This window comes from Carlito syrichta, unplaced genomic scaffold (genome assembly GCF_000164805.1).
Source record: "Carlito syrichta isolate Samal-C Ts95f unplaced genomic scaffold, Tarsius_syrichta-2.0.1 Scaffold303678, whole genome shotgun sequence".
NCBI lineage: Eukaryota > Metazoa > Chordata > Mammalia > Primates > Tarsiidae > Carlito > Carlito syrichta.
The window spans coordinates 504,991-523,799 of NW_007247774.1; the positions used below are offsets into that span (position 1 = coordinate 504,991).

Sequence of the window (18,809 nt, forward strand, 5' to 3'; positions counted from 1 at the left end):
AATGCCCCATCTCATCTCACAAAACAAACCCTAAGAGAAGACAAACGGTATCAGAAGCCAGGGTGCTGCTTTGGCTTGACAAATTTATTGAGGGAAGCTCTGTCATTCTCCCTTCTACCTAGAAGAGAAGCTCGCAGGGGCTGGCATCTGCCCATGCCTGGCACTGGGCCTTTTTTTGAGTTGGAGTCTCACTCGGTTGCCCAGACTGGAGTGCAGTGGCCGCTCCCAGCCACCGCAGCCTTCCGAGTAGCCGGAATTACAGGCGTGCGCTACTACGCCCGGCTGATTGTAGAGATGAGGTCTCGCTGCCCCGGCGGGTCTCGAACCTGTGGGCTCAGGCAATCCACTCACCTCAGCCTCCCAAAGGCGTGGGATTACAGGCTGAGCCACCGAGCCCAGCTTTGGGCCTTTTCATAGGCTAGGCTGAGTGGGAGCAGATGCAGGGCCTGTGCAGGAACCATCACACCACCCTGTTGATGATGACACCCAGTTCTTCAATCTCACACTGGACTTCATCTCCCTTCTGCAACAGAGCACATTGCAAGGGTGTCAGCCCTCCAGTCTGACACATGTAGATAGAGGCCTGCATTTCTCAAGTCTGGGCCATGCCTGCCAGGCCTTCTGGGACCTTGCTTCCTTTCCTTTTAGCTAACCTACCTTGAGAAAGACAGGAGGTTTCCTGAATGCACCAACACCTGGTGGGGTCCCAGTCAGGATGACATCCCCTGGGTAAAGAGTGACGAACCTGGGACAAAGTAAAAGGACCCAATGAGACCAGGGGCAGAGGTGACCACTACCAGGGATGGAGGACTCAGTTCAGCCTCCAAGTGTGTGGATGGGTGGGGCAGGGCAGCAGGACAGTTTCCACCCCACGTACTGGGAGACCCAGTCTATCAGCTCCTCTGTCTTAAACACCATCTGGTTGGTGTTGCTGCTCTGGACCACCTCCCCGTTCACTCGGCAGCAGATCTTTAAGTTGTGTGGGTCTGAAAGGAAAAAAAAAAGGGATAACTTTAGGGTTATGCCTTTTTCCCCCCCAAGTCCTTCCCCATATTTACAAAAAACAAAACAAAACTATACGGAGTTATAAGGGCTTTGTCTGTGCCCATGCTGACTCAGTGCTATCCTATAACTTTTGGTATAGTCATTGGCCTTTTTGGGCCTCCTCCTCATCATCCAGCAGAGCACAAGGCAATAGTCACTTAGATGAGTTAAGTAGTAACTTGGATGATCTAGACTCTGAAGGGGGAGAGAAAAATGGCTAGAGTTTTTGTCTTTCCCAGTGCTTTGGGAGGCCGAGGTGAGTGGATTGCCTGAGTCCAGGGATTCAAGACCTGCCCAGGCAATTTGGCGAGACCTCATCTCTACAATAAATCAAAAAAATTAGCTGGGCAGGGTAGGGTGCGCCTGTAGTTCCAGCTACTTGGAAGGCTGAGGCGGAAGGATCGCCAGAGCCCAGCAGATCGAGGATGTGGTGGCCGGGAGTGTGCCACTGCACTCCAGTCTGGGCGACGGAGTAAGACTCCAACTCAAAAAAAAAAAGACATCTGTCTACAGCAGAGGCTGACACCTAATAAATATACAAAGGACTCAGCATCTGCAAAACAACAGTAATGGCACCAGCAAGGACAGTGCAGCCTCATATGCCTGATGCTGGCAGGGGATGGCTTGCCCATAAGAGTGTCTGGCTAACCAGCACTTTTTTGGTGGTGGTCTTTGTGTTCTACACGCCCCCTTAGATAGAGCAGCTGGAACACTCTAGCTTTACTGAGGACTCTGCATAGGGTGCTGTGAAGCACTGGGACCTTCAGCATCCCAGTGCACCAGTGTAGCTGATCTATGTGGACATTCCCCCAGTGGCTGTGCTATGCCCTCTGAGCTACCGCCTCCCTCCAGGCTCTCCCTGTGTCTTGCTTTTATTTAGTGCTGTTCTGTTTACACAGTGGCTGGGTGAGGTCCCTCGGTGCTCGCATCTCCCTTACTGTGGAAATTGCCTAGGGCCTTGTGCCAGCCATTCTCCATGATCCACAAGGGCCAGTTTTGCTTCCCTCCGACTAAAGACTTCTAGATGGTGGCAGCTAGAGGAAGCCTTACCCACCCATCAGTTCAGTGTTGTTCTCTGTAATTCACCTCATGAATGCAGTTTTCCATCCTCTGCAATTGTGTTCCCTATAGGTGGCTCAGGAAGGAAGCCCACAGAACTCATGGCAGAGGCTGAGAGACTTGCCCGCTATGGAGTCTCCAGCGAAAGGGCAGCTAGGGAGGGTGGGTACTACTTATAGCTGTGCCCACAAATCCTCCTCCCTGGAGCGCTGCTTATCCAGTCAAGGGCAGGCACGAGTGGCAACCACCAGGGACCTACCTGCTACACTGTCCTTGGTCACCAAGGCAGGGCCCAGAGGGCAGAAGGTGTCAAAGGTTTTCCCCAGCAGCCACTGCTTCCCATTGCGTTTCACTTGCCAGTCACGAGCACTCACATCATGAGCCACAGTGAAGCCGGCCACATGAGCCATGGCGTCTGTGGCCTACGGGAACAGGGGGTTTGGTCATACATGAGGTTAGATCATGAGTGATACCAACCCCTGACAAAGGATCTTAAAGCCTTTATCCCGTGTTAGTAGCTACAGCTAGCCAAAGCAGATGAGGACAAGGCATTAGGGAGCAGGTAGGGCAACCGACCACACCTGTATTGGTGAGTGAGATCACCAGAAGTCTCTGCTCCCTGGCCTGGGAGCCCACCCTTTCCATCTCACCTTGACATGCTTGCCTTTCTTTCCAATGACCACGGCCAGCTCCACCTCCCAGTCCACCTCCTGTAGAGTGGGAGAGGAGCAGTGAGCTGTGGTGGCTCTGGGGCCTGTTCTTGTGCAGAGGAGATGTACAATGTGCCTTAGGGCCCGGGCCTAAGGCATCCCCATGGAACCAGAGCCAAGTGAATGACAGGAAAGGCACGACGCAAACATAAATTTTGGGCAGTGGTAGGTAGCACCACTGGATGCAGGCACAGTTCCCCACTGTGACTGTAGAAGAGCAAGTGTCTAGGGGATTGAGTTTAAAAGTCACCTGGGATACCTGCAACAAAGTATGAATACCAAGTAATAATGGCTAGCAATCTGTAAGTTTCAAAGTGCTTTCATGTATTAACTAATTAGAATGGTAGTACGAAAAAGATCGACATCCCAAAATAAATGTGGACAGAGGGCTTGATAAGCAATTCACAAGAGGAAATGTACATGGATCAGTCTCTCATGGAAAAATGCCCAGCCTCTTCCATAATTAGCGAAATGCAACTAAAATAGATAGAATTTAGTCTTTCAAATTGGCTGCTCTTTCTAATGATAACAAACAGAGTTGGTATAAGGACACCTGACACACAGATGCAGGTCTCTAATACTACTCCTCAGTAAAAAGAACTAGGTTCCTTGGGGAAATGGCTAATTCCAGATCCAAGACAGAGAATACAAGATGAGCCTGGAGTGTCTTGGCCAGAAAACAAGGAAGTGTTCAAATGGATAGGGATGGAAACCAACTTGAAGGCTCCTCACTGGTCACACTGAGGTAATCCGAGTATCAAAAAGAATGTAAACGATAGATTACAAGTTAAACAAAAAGAAACTGAGGAATTCACAGTGATACTGAAGGTTCAGGGATAAAAAGGGGAAGGAGGCAGTTCTTCTTCATAGAAGAATACCAGCTAATGAAAATAGAAGGTATAATGGGAAAGTCATCTTTCTCTAACCCCCAGTGCAATAATGGGTTCAGGTAAGAAAGACCACAGGATCCCTGGATGAGAAACTGGGGAGCAATAAGATAGTCATGTGGTCTCAAACTACCACCCACAGACTGCTTATTAATTACAACAGTGGAAATATATCTTTACAATGGACAGATCTAGTGAATATCAGTAAACAAAGTGGTCAGACTCTGGCACCCTCTGACAGGAGCCTCCCACTTGGATGCGACAGAAAGTGCACATCTCCTGTGTAGATATCCTGACAAAAATGCTCAACCTAGATCTAGTCATGAAGAAACAACTGGACAAATCCAGGGTGTGGGACATGCTATGCGATAACTGCATTCTTCAAGAAAAGGTGAGGGAGGGGTTGTTTGAGATAAGGGAATGGCAAACTCTAGCCAGCTCACTGCCTGTTTTTATGAATAATTTCTTATTGGAACTCCAATATGCTAACTCATTATGTATCATCCCTGGGAGTTTCATACTACAACAGTGGAGGTGAACTTTTGCAAGAGACTAAATAGCACTCAAAGCCTAATATTTACTAACTGGCTCTTTAAGAAAAGTCTCTGGACCCCTTTTCTAGATTTAAGCCACTAAAAAGACATAACTAAGTACAGTGTGTGGCCTTGACTGATCCTGGATCAACAAACAAAAAATTAAAAGTCATCTTTAGAGCAACTGGGAGTATTATTAGGAATTGGGATGACTGGACTATATACGAGGGGGACCACCAAAACATGGAATTATCTTCTGAAGGGTGAGCCCCTTGCAGTACAGCTGGAATTTGTTCCTCTGGATCAAATGGTCAACGAAAGTTTTTATCTGGAAGTTTTGGGAAGGTTGAATCACACTTTACAGAAGAAACATCCCGAGCTGTGGCAAACAGGTGACTGGTTCTTCCACCATGACAATGCACCTGCCCACACGGTGCTGAGTGTTCAGCAGTCTTTGATCAAAATGGCAATACCCCCATACCCCGCCCTCCCTATTCACCCAATCTCACCCTGACGTTTTTTGTGTGTGTTTCTCTGGATGAAAAAAGTCCTCAAAGGGAAACAGTTTGCTAATGTGGAAAAGGTGAAATAAAAAATGGCAGAAGCACTAAAAGACATCAAAACTGACAAGTGCAAAAGCTGTTTTGAACAATGGAAAAAGCATCTTGATGGGTGTATTGCATCAAAAGGAGAGTCTTTGAAGGTGACTGAAGTTTAAACATGTAAGAATACACAATTTTTAATAAATAAATTCTGGGGTTTTGGGGGCCCCCCCTCATGTTAGATATTATTCTGATTTTCTTAGTATTGGTAATGGTATTACGGTCATTCAGGTCACTGTCATTATTCTTAGAAGATGCATATATAACTGTCTTTATGTCTGCAACTTACCTTCAAAGGTTTTCTCCCTTATCCCACGTGACCCCCAAAAGTATGTGTCTGCATGTGTGGGGTGGGTAACGGAGAGGGACAGAAAGCAAATATGGCAAAACATTAACAATGAAACTAGGTGAAGAGTATATGAGTGTTCATTGTACTATTCTGTCACTTTCCTACAGTTTCTAAAACATTTCTAAAATTAAAATTTGAGAGAAAAGTTAACCAGTGTTAGTAAGGATACATAACACTGCTGGTGGATGTGTAAAATGTTTTTACAATTTTTTACATGGTGAGTTTGGCAGAATTTTTCAAAACTCTGCCTATACTTTGACACAAACATTCAAAACCTAAGTGTTCATTCAAAGGAAATAATCATGTGTTAATGGATGTGCAAAGTCCTTTCTATACAAGGCTGTTAGCTGCAACATTTATTTATGGAAGTCAAAACCTAGAAACAAGTATCCAACAATAAGAGACTAGTGAATAAGCTATGGCTACTGGTACAGAGAAAATTACACAGTAGCCTAAAATATGTCAGGGAGAATATTTAATAGCATGGAAAAATGTTCTTGTAGTCTTAAGTAAAAGAAGTATATGCACAGTATAAGCATACACAGGTATAGAAAAACACTGGCAAGCTATACAGCAAAATAATAATATTGTAAGCCCTGGGCAAAAGAAATATGGGTGACTTAGCTTTTTATGTTTATCTGTATATTATTAACTTTCTACAATGAAGGTGTGTTACCTTTGTAATCAGGAAAACATGTAAATTAATTTCTTTTTGTCCAAGTCAGTGTTGTTACTGTACATCTAATCCCCTATAGTTTAACGCACTAGTGAACGAGCGGTGGTTCCCAGAGGCTGAATACTGAGCTCCGAGTGCCCTTGTGATGGGCCTCAGTGACTCTGGAGGGCAGTGGCGAGGCACCAACCTGGCTCTTGGGTGGGAGGACAATCTCATCATAGGGTCCCACAATGGAGCTGGCGAACTTGCTGAAGATGATGGGCTCCTTGGGCACTGGCACGTTCTGTTCTTTGCAGTGGTCCGCATAATTCATGCCCACACACACCACCTTGTCTGGACGTGTGACTGGTGCCAGGAAGGTCACCTCTGATCGTGGCAGGACTGGCAGCTGAGCAGCCAGGGCTCTGCACAGACCAGAGCAGAAAAGGAGCTGGTTGGGAGTAGGTCAGCAATCCTGGAGTAGACTGGGGAGATCCTACAGCAGCTCCCAGTTCTGGTTTTTAAAATATATTTTTTAGATATCTTAACCATCAAGTATGAATGAGTATGAAAATCAAGCCCAGAGATCATCCTTTGATATCAGAACACTGCTGTTGATTTCCTTTCCCCTTTAGGTAGTTCATGTACATGTAAGAGAATTCATAAACACATGAGATACAAATAGGAATAAATGGAAAGCTCTCTCTCTCATCCCTTCTAGTCACCCTGTTCCCTCTTCTCTTCCCTTCCTTTTGTATGCAAAAAATTCAAATTTGAGAGAAAAGTTAACCAGTGTTAGAAAAAGGTACATGATGATAGCACATTATATGCACCTTTTTTTGTAACTTAACATATTCTGGAGATCTTGCCATACCAGTAACTAGAGAGCTTCCTCTTTTTTTCCTTTTCCACTCAGAGTGTCACTCTGTCACCCAGGCTGGAGTGCAGTGGCACGCTTACGGCCACTGCAGTCTCAATCTGCTAGGCTCAGGTGATCCTTCTGCCTCAGCCTTCCAAGTAGCTGGAACTACAGAAGTGCGCCACCATGGCCGGCTAATTTTTTGATTTATTGTAGAGATGAGGTCTTGCCATGTTGCTCAGGTTGGTCTTGAACCCCTGAGCTCAGGCAATCCTCTTGCCTCGGTCTCCCAAAGTGCTGGCATTACAGGCATGAGCCACTGCGCCAGGCCTCTTTCTTCTTATGGCTGCATATTACTGCACCATAGTGATATCCCCAATTCCCTAATGGGAGACATGGAAGTTGTTTACAATCTTTTGAGAATATGACAGCATGGGAACATACCGTCAATGATATCATGACCTGTGAAACACTTGTATTTTTGCCAATTTAATAGATGAAAGTGACATTTTAAAGTGGTTTTATTGTTCATCAACCCCTTAGATCCAGAGGGATCCTGGCTACAGCGACACCCTCACCTAATCTAGCTCAAAACCAGCAAAGCCTGCAGCAACTCCCTTGGAGAAAACCTCTCTGCAGTCCTCTCTAGGAGTCTAAATCACTCTCCAGCTTCCTAAGATGCCTTTTAGGGTCCCCGGACCCAGACCTGTCAGGCAGACAGGGACTTAAACCCAGGGAAGGCAGTAAGAGGAAGCAACACCAAATGTGTGGCCTTGGGACAGTTAATTACCCTGGCTAGACTTCAGTCTCCCTCACCATAAATTGAGAATGTTGTTGTATTTCTAAGGTTCTTTTCTAAGAGAACAGATGAACAAGGAAGGGTGGGTTATCCTGCACCCTTGCAAAGATCTACCTACTTGGTGCTATTTCCCAGGACAGAGATGGGGTGGGAAGAGGGAGAGGGGAACCAGTGCAGCTGCTGCAGGGTAATGCCACCCACTGATTTACCTTCTTGCCACTGAGAGGGTGGCCTCTCCCTGCTCCAGGAACTGCAACATTGTCTTGGGGAGCGTGGGGTCAAAAGCATTGAGGTCAATAACCCCTCCACCATTCCCTGTCTCCAAGCCCAGGTGAGGTCCTGCCAGGTGGGACGCCTGGAATTGCACCAGCCTCATGTCTCTGGAGGGTTGAAAAGGCCACGTCTGAGCCTGCAGCAAAGCCGTAAGCAACCTCCTTCTACCGAAGGCCCGCATCAGAACCTACAAAGAAAAAAGTGGGACCCAAGGGCAGAGGATCCCAGAAACATCATCAGGATCTCGGAAGTTCCTTAAGCAGGAGCCGAAGTTCCTTTCCCCATCATCTGTTCCTGGCACATCACATGGGAACTGGTCAAGATGTGCAAGTTATTTTACCCTGCTATACTTCATAAGGTGAAACATTTAAAGAGTGACTACTTCAAGTCAGACACTAAGCTAGCCCCAGGGATTTTGTGTACCGTCAACCAGTGTTTTCTGAAAGTTTACACTGCCTAGAACGCTGTGGGCCTGGAGGAAACAATGTAAGTCAGACAAACTCAGCCCTACCATCCTACCTGCAGAGGAGACAGATGCTAACAACTGACATAAGATTCAGCTCTCAGGACTAGTGCTGTAGAGATAATCAGGGCCCTGCCCTTGTCTTGAGGAGGTGATGGGAGCTGAGCTGGGCAAAATGAGCAGGACTAGGGATTGGCTAGTGGCAGCCCAGCAAGTGACCATTGGTGAAACTGGCTTCACAGCAGCCATAAGTCTTTTTTTGTTTGTTTGTTTTTTGAGTCAGGGTCTCCCTCTGTCTCCCAGGCCAGAGTGCAGTGGCATGATCACAGCTCATCTCAGTCTTGACCTTCTGGGCTCAGGCGATCCTTCTGCCTCAGCCTCCCAAGCAGCTGGGACTACAGGTGCATTCCATCACACCAGGCTAAATTTTTAATTTTTTTATGAAGTCACAGTCTTGCTATGTTGCTGAAGCTGGTCTTGAACTCCTGGGTTCAAGCAATCGTTCCACCTTGGCCTCCCAAAGTGCCGGGATTAAAGGCATGTGCCACAACATCTGGCCCCCACAAGCCCTTTTAAAAGTGCTAATTTGATCCTGTTACTCTGCTACTTAAAATGCTTTCAGTGCTCACAGCTCACATGATCAAGGCAGAACCCACCTGCCTCTTGGACAGTAATTACTTTGTTTCTTCTGCTAGCACATAGGCTGCCCAAGAGAAGAGGCTGCAAACACCAGGGCTTAGGTCTGACCTGCATTACCCAGACATCTCCTACCTGAGCCCAGGGGCCAAGTCTGTCTCTTTTACTGCCCAGCCCTGTGCCTGGTGCACAGGAGGCTCTTGGTTGCTCTTCGTTGCATGAACAAATCACAGAAGCAGAAACTTGACTTTTCACTACTTGGGAAAGCTTAGTGCTTGCCAACCTTTTCTCCTCAAATCATCTAGAAAGTACCAACAGGGCTCAGGTCCTGTATTGAGTCCAAGATCCACTTAAAAACAAACACCATTTTCTTGTTTTGTTCTTAATCTAAGTCTAGCCTCCATTCCTTACCACATAGTCCCTCCTCTGCATGGTTCCTTGTTTTTAAAAATAGCCTTTTATGATACAAAATATGGAGGTAGCTCTCTGAGCCTGACTCTTGGTCCTCACCCAGATGATTTAATCTACCTAGTTCAGCTGAAGACTCATTAGATTTAGGTCACCACTGACCTGGCCTGCAAGTCTGATCAGAAAATTAGAGGCTTTTTTAGTCTCCTGCTGTCTTACAAAGCACCAACCATATCACTGTCAAAAGGCTGTTCGAGTCAAAGTGCACTCAGACACTCCGCATGCTAAAAGAACAGTCACTGAATGCCAGGTATTATGCTGAGTGGTCTGATTTAATTATCTTGACAACTGCAAAAAGTAGATACTGTGTGCCCCACATCACTGATGAAAAAACTAAAGCTTAGAGAAGTTAAGGGATTTGCCCAAAGTTCCAGGGTCATAGAGTTAGGAGGTGAAAGCACCGGAATTTGAATCCAATTCCAGGTGACACTTAAGGCCTCAGTTCAGAAGCTTGTTATGCACACAAGATAATTTAGCTTCAACCCTCTCTCCCCTCACCAAAGGCACTTTAATCCAGAAAGCTGTGGTAAGAAGTAGGGACTTCCAACAGGAGATGCTCCAGAGGCCCCAACTGTCTCGGCCATATCTTTGGAAACTGTGGGCGCTTCCTGGCACTTGCCTCAGAGACAAGGCTGGTTACCTGCTCTGCAAGATAGCTTCATACCTCACCGATTGTGCCCTTTCCACGTGACAGACACATGCAGGCTCATCCCAACCTTACAATTCCCTCAGGTGGGCGCCCCATTTTACAGACGGGGGCACTGAGGCTCAATAAGCTGAAGTCACGTGCCAACGTACCAGTCAGAAAATGGCCCCGGTGCCGCTACAGTAACCACTACGCAGCACAGTCCGAGTTCAGTCCAACTCTGCATGAGTCCTTAAGCAAAGCGACAGTGACATGAGGTGGAAACAGCACAGGCAACGCAGGCCCGAGCCGTGGGTTTGAATATGGGAGTCCACCCCGCCGTCCGCTGGCCTGGAACCTAGGTGTCTCAGTTTCCCTATATGCCCTGCTCTGTCCTCTGCAGTCAGTGGGTGCTCCCTAGTGTCCACCCCGTCCGTGTGGTCGGATGCGGCCGGGGGCTGGGGTCCCGTCCCGCCCTCTGCGGGGGCCCCGCGTCAAAGAGACCCTCTCGGCCTGACCCAGACCCAGCCTACCTGGCCGCGGGGGCCGGTCCTGCCGGGCGCCCTGCGCTTAGGGTTAGGGCCCGCGGGGCCGGAGGTCAAGGGCAGCGGGGGCCTGACCGCGGGCACCGGTGACCGCGGGTAGACCCGGGAACCGCAGCTCGGGGAGAAGACTGGAGAGAAGCGGGCGCGTGGTGGTGACGTCACAGGGAGACAGCCAATCGCAGGGCGCCAGATCCTCGCGGGGTGGGCCCAGCGTGGGAGTGCGGGTTGTCTCCGGGCGGTCCTCGTCGACTTCATCCTTAAGGCCCCGGGCTCCAGTTTTCAGGAGACGCTCGTCTCTGCGGGGCGACCCGGTCTTGCGCGAACCTGCGAGCGAGCGCTACCTGAAGCTTTGGCCTAGTCACCTCGCCCGCCTCACTCCCGCCTGAGCCCTGCTTCTGGGCCAGGCACCGTTCTGATTGGTGGGCAAAAAGGTGGTTGAGGAGACGAGTCACAGCGTGCTGGTTGACAAAGATTTTTGTCTTCTGATTCTGACATATCATTGAGGAGGGGAGGGATGATTGCACCTGTTTTACTCATGGGGGAAACCTGAGACTAGAGGCCCCAAAGACTTTCTGAAAATATGAGCTCCAGACTGGAAGAAAATATTTGCAATGCATATATGTGTTAAAAGATCTGACCTAGAATATATGAAGGACTCTCAAACGTCAATAGATAAAAATCAAATAATTCATTTTTTTACCGGACAAAAGATTTGAACAGACCCTTCGCCAAAGAAGATATACAGATCGAAAATTAGAACACTAAGACATGCTCAACATCATTATCATTGAGGAAATGGAAATTACAACCACAATGTGACACCATCGCACACTTACTAGAATGGCCAAACAGATTGATTTTTCCAAGTATTGGCAAGAGTGTGGCAGAACTGGAACTCTCATACACTGTTAGTGGGATTATAAAATAGTACAACCACTTTTGGAAAACATTTGGCAGTTTTTAAAGAAAGTTAAACGTACGCCTACCATATGATCTAGCCATTTCTTTCCTGGATATTGACAATATTGAATTTTACCTTAGTCTTGTGCTTCTAGAAATAGGGAAGGTTAAGAAATCCTTCCACCCTTTGGGTTCCAGCAAACAGCATACGGGAAAGAACCAGTGACTTTCCATATGATTTAGATAAGACTTCCAGATGCTCCTTTGTTTACCCTCGACCAGGCCAGACACTGACCCTCTTAATTTCCACTCTTTGCATCAGCTGATTAGCTGAAGTGCTTGTCCTCACTGATCAATGGGAAGAAAATGCTTGTTAACCAAACTTTGATTCAAAGTCTTTCCTCTTGGCCCCTGAGCTTTGACCCACCCTCAGCTCGAGCCAGCAGACAGCCCTTCTGTGGGTGCCTCCTGAGAAGAGGCTGATGACAGGAGAAGACACACTTGATCTATTGTCTGATCATGACACTCCTGCTCATCCCACTTCCCCATAACAGTTCTTTCTAGCAAAGTTTACTCCTCCCTGCACCAGATAAACCTTTGCCTAATTCCTGAGACATTTCAAGATCGTAGGGTCAGAGCGTTTCCCTTTGCAATACTCCTCCCCCAGCACCCCTATAACAATCCTTTTGAATAAAGTATCTTTTTAAGAAATCTGGATTTTTTTGTTGTTGACAGTATTTACCAGAGAAATAAAAGAATATGCCACACAAAGACTTACGAGCAAATGTTCACAGCAACCTTGTTTATAATATCCCCAAACTGAAAACAGCCCGATTTTCCATTAACAGGTGAATGAATAAACAAATTGTAGTATATCCACACTAGGAAATATTACTCAGCAATAAAAAGGGACAAATTGTTGACATATGATGTGTATATAGCAAAATAATTATTCTGAGTGAAATAAGATAAAAAGAGAGTACCTGGGGGCCGGGCTCGGTGGCTCAGCCTGTAATCCTAGCACTTTGGGAGGCCGAGGTGAGTGGATTGCCTGAGCCCGCGGGTTTGAGACCCGCCTGGGCAACTTGGTGAGACCTCATCTCCACAATAATTCAAAAAATTAGCCGGGGGTGGTAGCGCGCGCCTGTAGTTCCAGCTACTTGGAAGGCTGAGGCGGAAGGATCGCTGGAGCCCAGCAGGTCGAGGCTGCGGTGACCGGGAGAGGCCATTGCACTCCAGTCTGGGCGACAGAGTGAGACTCCAACTCGAAAAAAAAAGAAAGAGAGTACCTATGCTCTGATTCCATTTGCATACAGTAACTCTCCTTTATCTATCCTTTTGCAGGATACATTTCAAGGCTCTCAGTGGATGTCTGAAACCATGGATAAGATCAAACCCTACATGTACTATGTTTTTTCCTACATACAGACCTAAGTAAAATTTAGTTAAGATTAAGTTAATCTGGTGCAGCACATTGCCAACTACCGGAACACTTTTCTGTTTACCTCTTTTACCCCAAATTTACCACTTTTCCTATCTTTAATAAGCACGTATCTCACATTGTGGCCATAATGTCTGCAGTTTGAGGTACAATGGCAAAACTGGCACAAATTTCTTTTTCCTTCTTTGCAATTTCATGGCTAGAAGATTCATTTCTTCTGCAGATCTCGGCAACATCATCATAGGATTTTTTTCTTTCCTTAAGTCAAGGACTTTCATATTTTCACTCAAAGGAAGCACTTCATGACTTCTCTTTGGCTTACCTGAATTGGGGCCATTATGAAGTCAAATAAGGGTGACTTGAACACAAGTACTGAGATACTATGACAATAGAGCTGATCACCCAGCCAACTCCAAAGAGACTAAGGGGTGGGGGAGACACTGAAAAAAGGGAGGACTCATGTGCTGGGTGGGATGGAGCTGGATGGTGTGAGTTTCCATCATACTACTCAGAATGGCACACACTTTAAACTTATACATTTTTTATTTCTGGAATTTTCCATTTAATATTTTTGAACCACGTTTGACTTTGAGTAACTGAAATTGCAGGAAGCAAAACCACAACTAGGGAGGGACTGCTGTACTCTAGAAAGGTAAATGAATCTTCAGTGACAGAAAACAGTTCCTCTTGTTTTATTTTTTTTATTTTTTATTTTTTCGAATACATGAAAGACATTTATTGTTACTACTTTATTCTATACCACATGAGTGAATGCACCAGGCTGTACTCTCTCAACAGCAAGTAGGTGCCTTCGTTGTGACTCCCAAGACCCTCAGGATCATCTGTCCTTTGGAGGGTTCAGTTTCATACGACGTCTGTGATACTGTCCCCGTGGATACCAGCGGTGCTTGGTGGTGAAGAACATCTTGCTCAGCTGCTCTATCATGGGTCCCTGCTCAAGATGTCCGCTTTTCTCCTCTAATCTGGCTTTCAGCACTTGATCATGTGTCTCTTCATTATTATGCACAGGATCAGGTCGAGGGATAGGTCTCGTGTGTTCGTACGGAATGTCCACAGAAGGGTGGTAGCACACTATCGTCCTGCCATCAGACGTCAGTGCAAGCTCGACTTTGCAATTATAGTCATCTGGTAGAGGAGAGTACGTAGACTTATGACAAACACAATATAAAGCTCCATTTTGAGTTGGAAATAAATGCTTTAAGACAGTCCTCTTTGCCATCACCCACTTTACTGCTGCTCCGGCCATGGTGGATCAGGTGATGAGAAAAAAGATGTTCTGAAGAGAAGTCGCTCTTATGTTCCACTTCAAGGAATATCAATGTACATCCCTCGACCGGGGTTCACCACCAGCCCGCCATCTTGCTTCCATCCGGGTCCCCTCTTGTTTTATTTTTAATTTTAATTTTAATTTTTTTTTGAGTTGGAGTCTTACTCTGTCACCCAGACTGGAGTGCAGTAGCTACTCCCAGCCACCACAGCCTCGACCCGCTGGGCTCTGGCGATCCTTCCGCCTCAGCCTTCTGAGTAGCCGGAATTACAGGCATGCACTACCACGCCCGGCTGATTTTTTGATTTATTGTAGAGATGAGGTCTCGCTGCCCAGGTGGGTCTCGAACCCACGGGCTCAGGCAATCCACTCACCTCAGCCTCCCAAAGGTGCGGGATTACAGGCTGAGCCACCGAGCCCGGCTCATTTTGACTTTTTATTGTAGAGATGAGGTCTTGTCAAGTTGCCCAGGCGGGTCCTGATCCTCTTGCTTTAAACAACCTCTTCCTGTGGTTTCTGCAACAGAATTGATAAATTGCCCTCCAGTATCCCTTCCCCTTCTCTTTCTTCGCCATAAAACACCATTTATTAGTTAGCTACATGCCTGAAAGACAGACTTGTTTCTCAACCACCCTTGCAGCTACATTTGGCCATGGCACTGAGTCTGGTTAATAAGCTCTAAACAGAACAGTTTGGGAGTTAAAGGAATTATTATTATTTTTAAACATAAGGGGTACAGCAAGACTGAGACTCACAGGCATCCTGCAAAGCAGGCAGGTCACCCTAGGGGCAATCTTTACCTGCTCAAAAATTCATCTCACATTAGCAGTGAGGATTTGGACATGACCCTGAATCGTTATTTTCCTTACTCATAAGTTTAAGACACAAAGGAATTATTTTAAAACAATCAGCAGGCTCTTCTTTACTCTCCCTCCTTCCTGCTGACTGGAATGTGAGTGTGATGGCTGGAGCATGAGCACCATCTTGGACCTTGAGGTGACATGCTGAAGATGCCAGGAATTAGAGCCCGGATGATTGTTGAGCTGCCAGACAAACTCTGTACAATGCTTTTTTGGTATTTTATGCGATAGAGAAAAAAATCTATCTTTGTTAAAGCTACTGTTATTTTGGATCCCTGCTACTTGGAGCCAAACATTTTCTGAGCTAAGTGTTCTATCATACAGCAGTATCCTGAATTTCCCTTCTCTATCTTGGTCTCTTTTTTCAGACTCCCTTCCTCCTCCATCCAACCTGTAAATGGCATCTCTCAAGGCATGATTTTTATATCTCTTTTCACTCAAGAGAATCTCCCAAGCAGTATTTTTCATGCTTGTGGGTTTAATGATCCCCTACGGAAAGATGCACATATATATCTTTCCATAAGCCCAAATGTTTATTGGACTTCTCCCTTTTGATGTCTCAAGGGCACCATAAACTTGACATGGCTAAGACTGAGCTCATGATGTTTCCACATCAAATATGGTCCTCTTCTCTACATCATAGGATGGTGTGATTGTGTGTCCAGCTGGGCAGCTGCCAAACCAGAGTTCAGCCTTTTCTCTTTCCTCACTCTCACTCCACTTCCAACTTCTCATCATGTCCTGGCAACTTTGCCTCCCCAAATCTTCGGAATCATTAGCCCTCCCATTGTCCCAGGCCAGGACACCATTATATTCTGGCTGGATGCACTCTGGCCTCTGTGATGATTTCAGAACATGTCCATGCATTCTTTGACACTCCTCCCATCAGTAGGTGGTGTCTAAATTTCCATTCCCTTTATTGTGGACTGCCCTTAGCAATTTACTCCTATCGAATAGAGTGTGATGGAATGACCCTGCATCACTTCCAAGCCTGATGCATTCATTTGCTTGGGTTGTCACAAGTACCACAGACTTAAACACCAGAAATGTATTTTCTCACAGTTCAGAAAGACAGAAGTGCGAGATTGTGGTTTCGGTAGGTTGGGTTCTTCTGAGACTTCTCTCCTTGGCTTGTGGATGGCTGTCCTTTTGCATGGCTGTCTCTCCGTGCACACGTGCCACTGTATGTCTTTGCATGTGTCCTGATCTCTTCTTATGAGGACACTGGTCAGACTGGATTAGGGCTTACTCTAATGGCCTCATTTTAACTTAATTACCTCTTTAAAGACCCTATCTCAAAATACAGTCACATTCGAGGTACTGGGGGTTAGGACTTCAACATATGAGTTTTGGGGGGGCCAAGATTCAGCCCATAACAGCTAGGTAACAGGAGGTGATACAACTATTTCCTGGCTCTCTTGGAACAGTGTATCCATCTGGGCCCCATCAGGAGAGAGAAATCAGACCGTAATTGGGCCAGAATAAGGAAGTACTGCCCATATCAGCGGATTGGAATCACGAAAGACTGGCTAGTAGGAGGTGAAGAGAACACTAAAGGATAAATAAGTACCAGATATAAGGAGCAACCAAAGCCTTGAGATCCGAGGAAGCACCAAGGATGAAGCCCCCACGGTGAGACCCAGGCCCTGCTGGAGACGGCAGAGAAGACACTGCCCTGCTGCACTGGTGCAACTCACTGGAGCCTGCCCTCCGGGACTCACTGGATATCCACCCTCTGGGGTACTGGGAACGCTCTTCATGGAGACTGTTTTACGGGAGGCACTCTGCTATAAACCTGCTTGACGGAGGCGGTGCCAAGGGAGGCTTCCGGCACCAGGCGCTGTGAGAGCTGAGCACCGGGGAGGCCGAACATACTGCAGGAGGCGGACACCAGCGAGGCCAAGCATGCTGCAGGAGGTGGAGGCAGGCACCGGGGAGCCTGAGCATGCGGCGGGAGGCAGGCACCAGGACGCTGAGCGTCCTGCAGGAGGCAGGCACCGGGGAGGATGCGTGGAATGCTGGAGCCCGCCTAGTGAGAACACCAGAACTAGGACACAAAATCCTTCCCCGTGAATCACACGTGAGGTTTTGCTTCCTCAGTTAACTGGCCCTAACGAGCATGCCGGGAAACCATAGGTATGGATTGAGGGAGAAGCAGCAGCGCAACCGGATTTGAGGGTCAAAGAAACCCGACTCCACACCCCCCCCCAGCTTAGCCGAACTCCCCCTGAGAGAGGAGAAAGGAAGAAACCGGACAGGCAGACAGATTAGGATGGGTCCCTGCAAAAACTTCTGCGGCCAGCCCCACGGACTGGAGTGAGAACACCTACCTCCAGTGCCATAGACGGCCCCTTTTATGCGCTTCTTCTTGATTGGCCCTTTTCAACCCTCTCCTGATCGGTGCATTTCAATTCCACACCATGGTGTCTTTCTCGGATTGGTTCTACCACCAACCAGTCAGCACACTCTCAAGACCATCTACATCCCTGACTGCAGCGACAGTGGTGGCAACCCTGTGTCGCATTCCCTCCTGCTGCTGGGTGCTTTTTCTTTCTTCTAGTAAATTCCTACTTACTCAATCTCCGGTGTCCCCCCTCATTCTTCCTGGGTGTGAGACAAGAACCCGGAATTGCTGAACTAGAAGAGCTGGACCTACCAAGCTGAGAGAGCTTCCACGCTCCTGGGGGCCTGGCCTGCCGGCCCATTGAACTGGCAAAGCTACGAACACTCTTCAGAGGCTGACTCACTGGCCTACTGAACCGGCAGCTTCTCAGGGCTCGGCCCACCGATCCCCAAAATAAGAGAGGTGTAACACTCTTCGGGGGCTCTGCAACTGTTGGCATCCCCAAGTTCTTGCATGCCACTATATTCCCCTGCCACTGTGTTTCCCAATCCGGATGCCGTCGTGTTCCCGGCCACCGTGTGGATCCTGGGCTGGTAGTGCAGCATTGGAAACTGCAACATCCCTTGGGGACCCAGTTCGCCAACTCACGGGACAAAAAACTGCAACACCCCCACCCGTGCTCAGTCTCTTACCCACCATTTCCATTTGATGACAGATCTCTGCCATGTATGTTCAGCTTCTGCCCAGTGGCTGTGACAACACCCAGATGGTCTTAGGAAGCTTGCACCAGCGTCACCTGACGGCCCATGGTTAGGTGTCCGGTCTCTACCAAAGCCCAACAGCAAGCCAGAAGCCGTTTCTCAAAAGGAGAGTCATTACCTGCAGGAGAGAGTAGAGACGAACTCCAAAATCCTATGTCCTCCTCCAAAGTTCTTGCAGAATCCTGGAGCCCATCTTCGTGGCCATGACATTGGGTGTAAGTTTACACTCTTTTGTATGACTTAATTTATTAATGTTTTGTCTCCAAGAAATTATGGGCTCTACCAAGGAAGGACTTGCAAATATTGTTATTTTATCCCCAATCCCTGGCGTAGCACTGGGTGCACAAGTTATTTTTGTGTGTGTTTTTTGTTTTAATGTGTGAATGAATGAAACAATGGGAAGTCAATGGGGGGCAGAGACTAGGGTGGGATGGATGGGGGCTTGAGTGATGACGAACCTCCCCCACCAGTGTCTTGTTACTTTTTCCACCTACAAGAGGCAGGGAAAGGGAAAGACTTGGGGGCTGGGAGGCGGAGGATGGGAGGAGACTAGTGATTCCTGTCTTCTGGGCCCATTTGCTCTGCCCAAGACCAGTTTCTACTTGGAAAGTTTTCTGCTGGGAAAGTTTGTCAGCAAAGTAAGGAACTTGAGGATTTCACAATCCTGGTTGGCTGTGAGGGACTGGCTGATGGCCTAATCCTTAGGGC

General features: G+C 47.4%; 2 protein-coding genes across 2 annotated transcripts; both read right to left on the minus strand.

Annotated features, from left to right (window-relative positions):
* Positions 1-63: 63 nt before the first annotated feature.
* LOC103261401 (fumarylacetoacetate hydrolase domain-containing protein 2A) lies at positions 64-10,632 on the minus strand. Its single transcript, XM_008059037.2, has 9 exons — positions 10,496-10,632; positions 7,707-7,957; positions 6,048-6,264; positions 2,754-2,813; positions 2,363-2,525; positions 878-986; positions 658-745; positions 408-523; positions 64-169 (listed from the first exon to the last, which is right to left on the minus strand). The coding sequence occupies exons 2-8, from the start codon at positions 7,949-7,951 to the stop codon at positions 461-463; spliced, it is 945 nt and encodes a 314-aa protein (XP_008057228.1). The 5' UTR covers positions 7,952-7,957; positions 10,496-10,632; the 3' UTR covers positions 64-169; positions 408-460.
* Positions 10,633-13,569: 2,937 nt separating this feature from the next.
* LOC103261402 (39S ribosomal protein L42, mitochondrial) lies at positions 13,570-14,216 on the minus strand. The gene has a single exon (XM_008059039.2). It carries the CDS (start codon positions 14,113-14,115, stop codon positions 13,687-13,689), a length of 429 nt encoding a protein of 142 aa, XP_008057230.1. The 5' UTR covers positions 14,116-14,216; the 3' UTR covers positions 13,570-13,686.
* Positions 14,217-18,809: the final 4,593 nt, after the last annotated feature.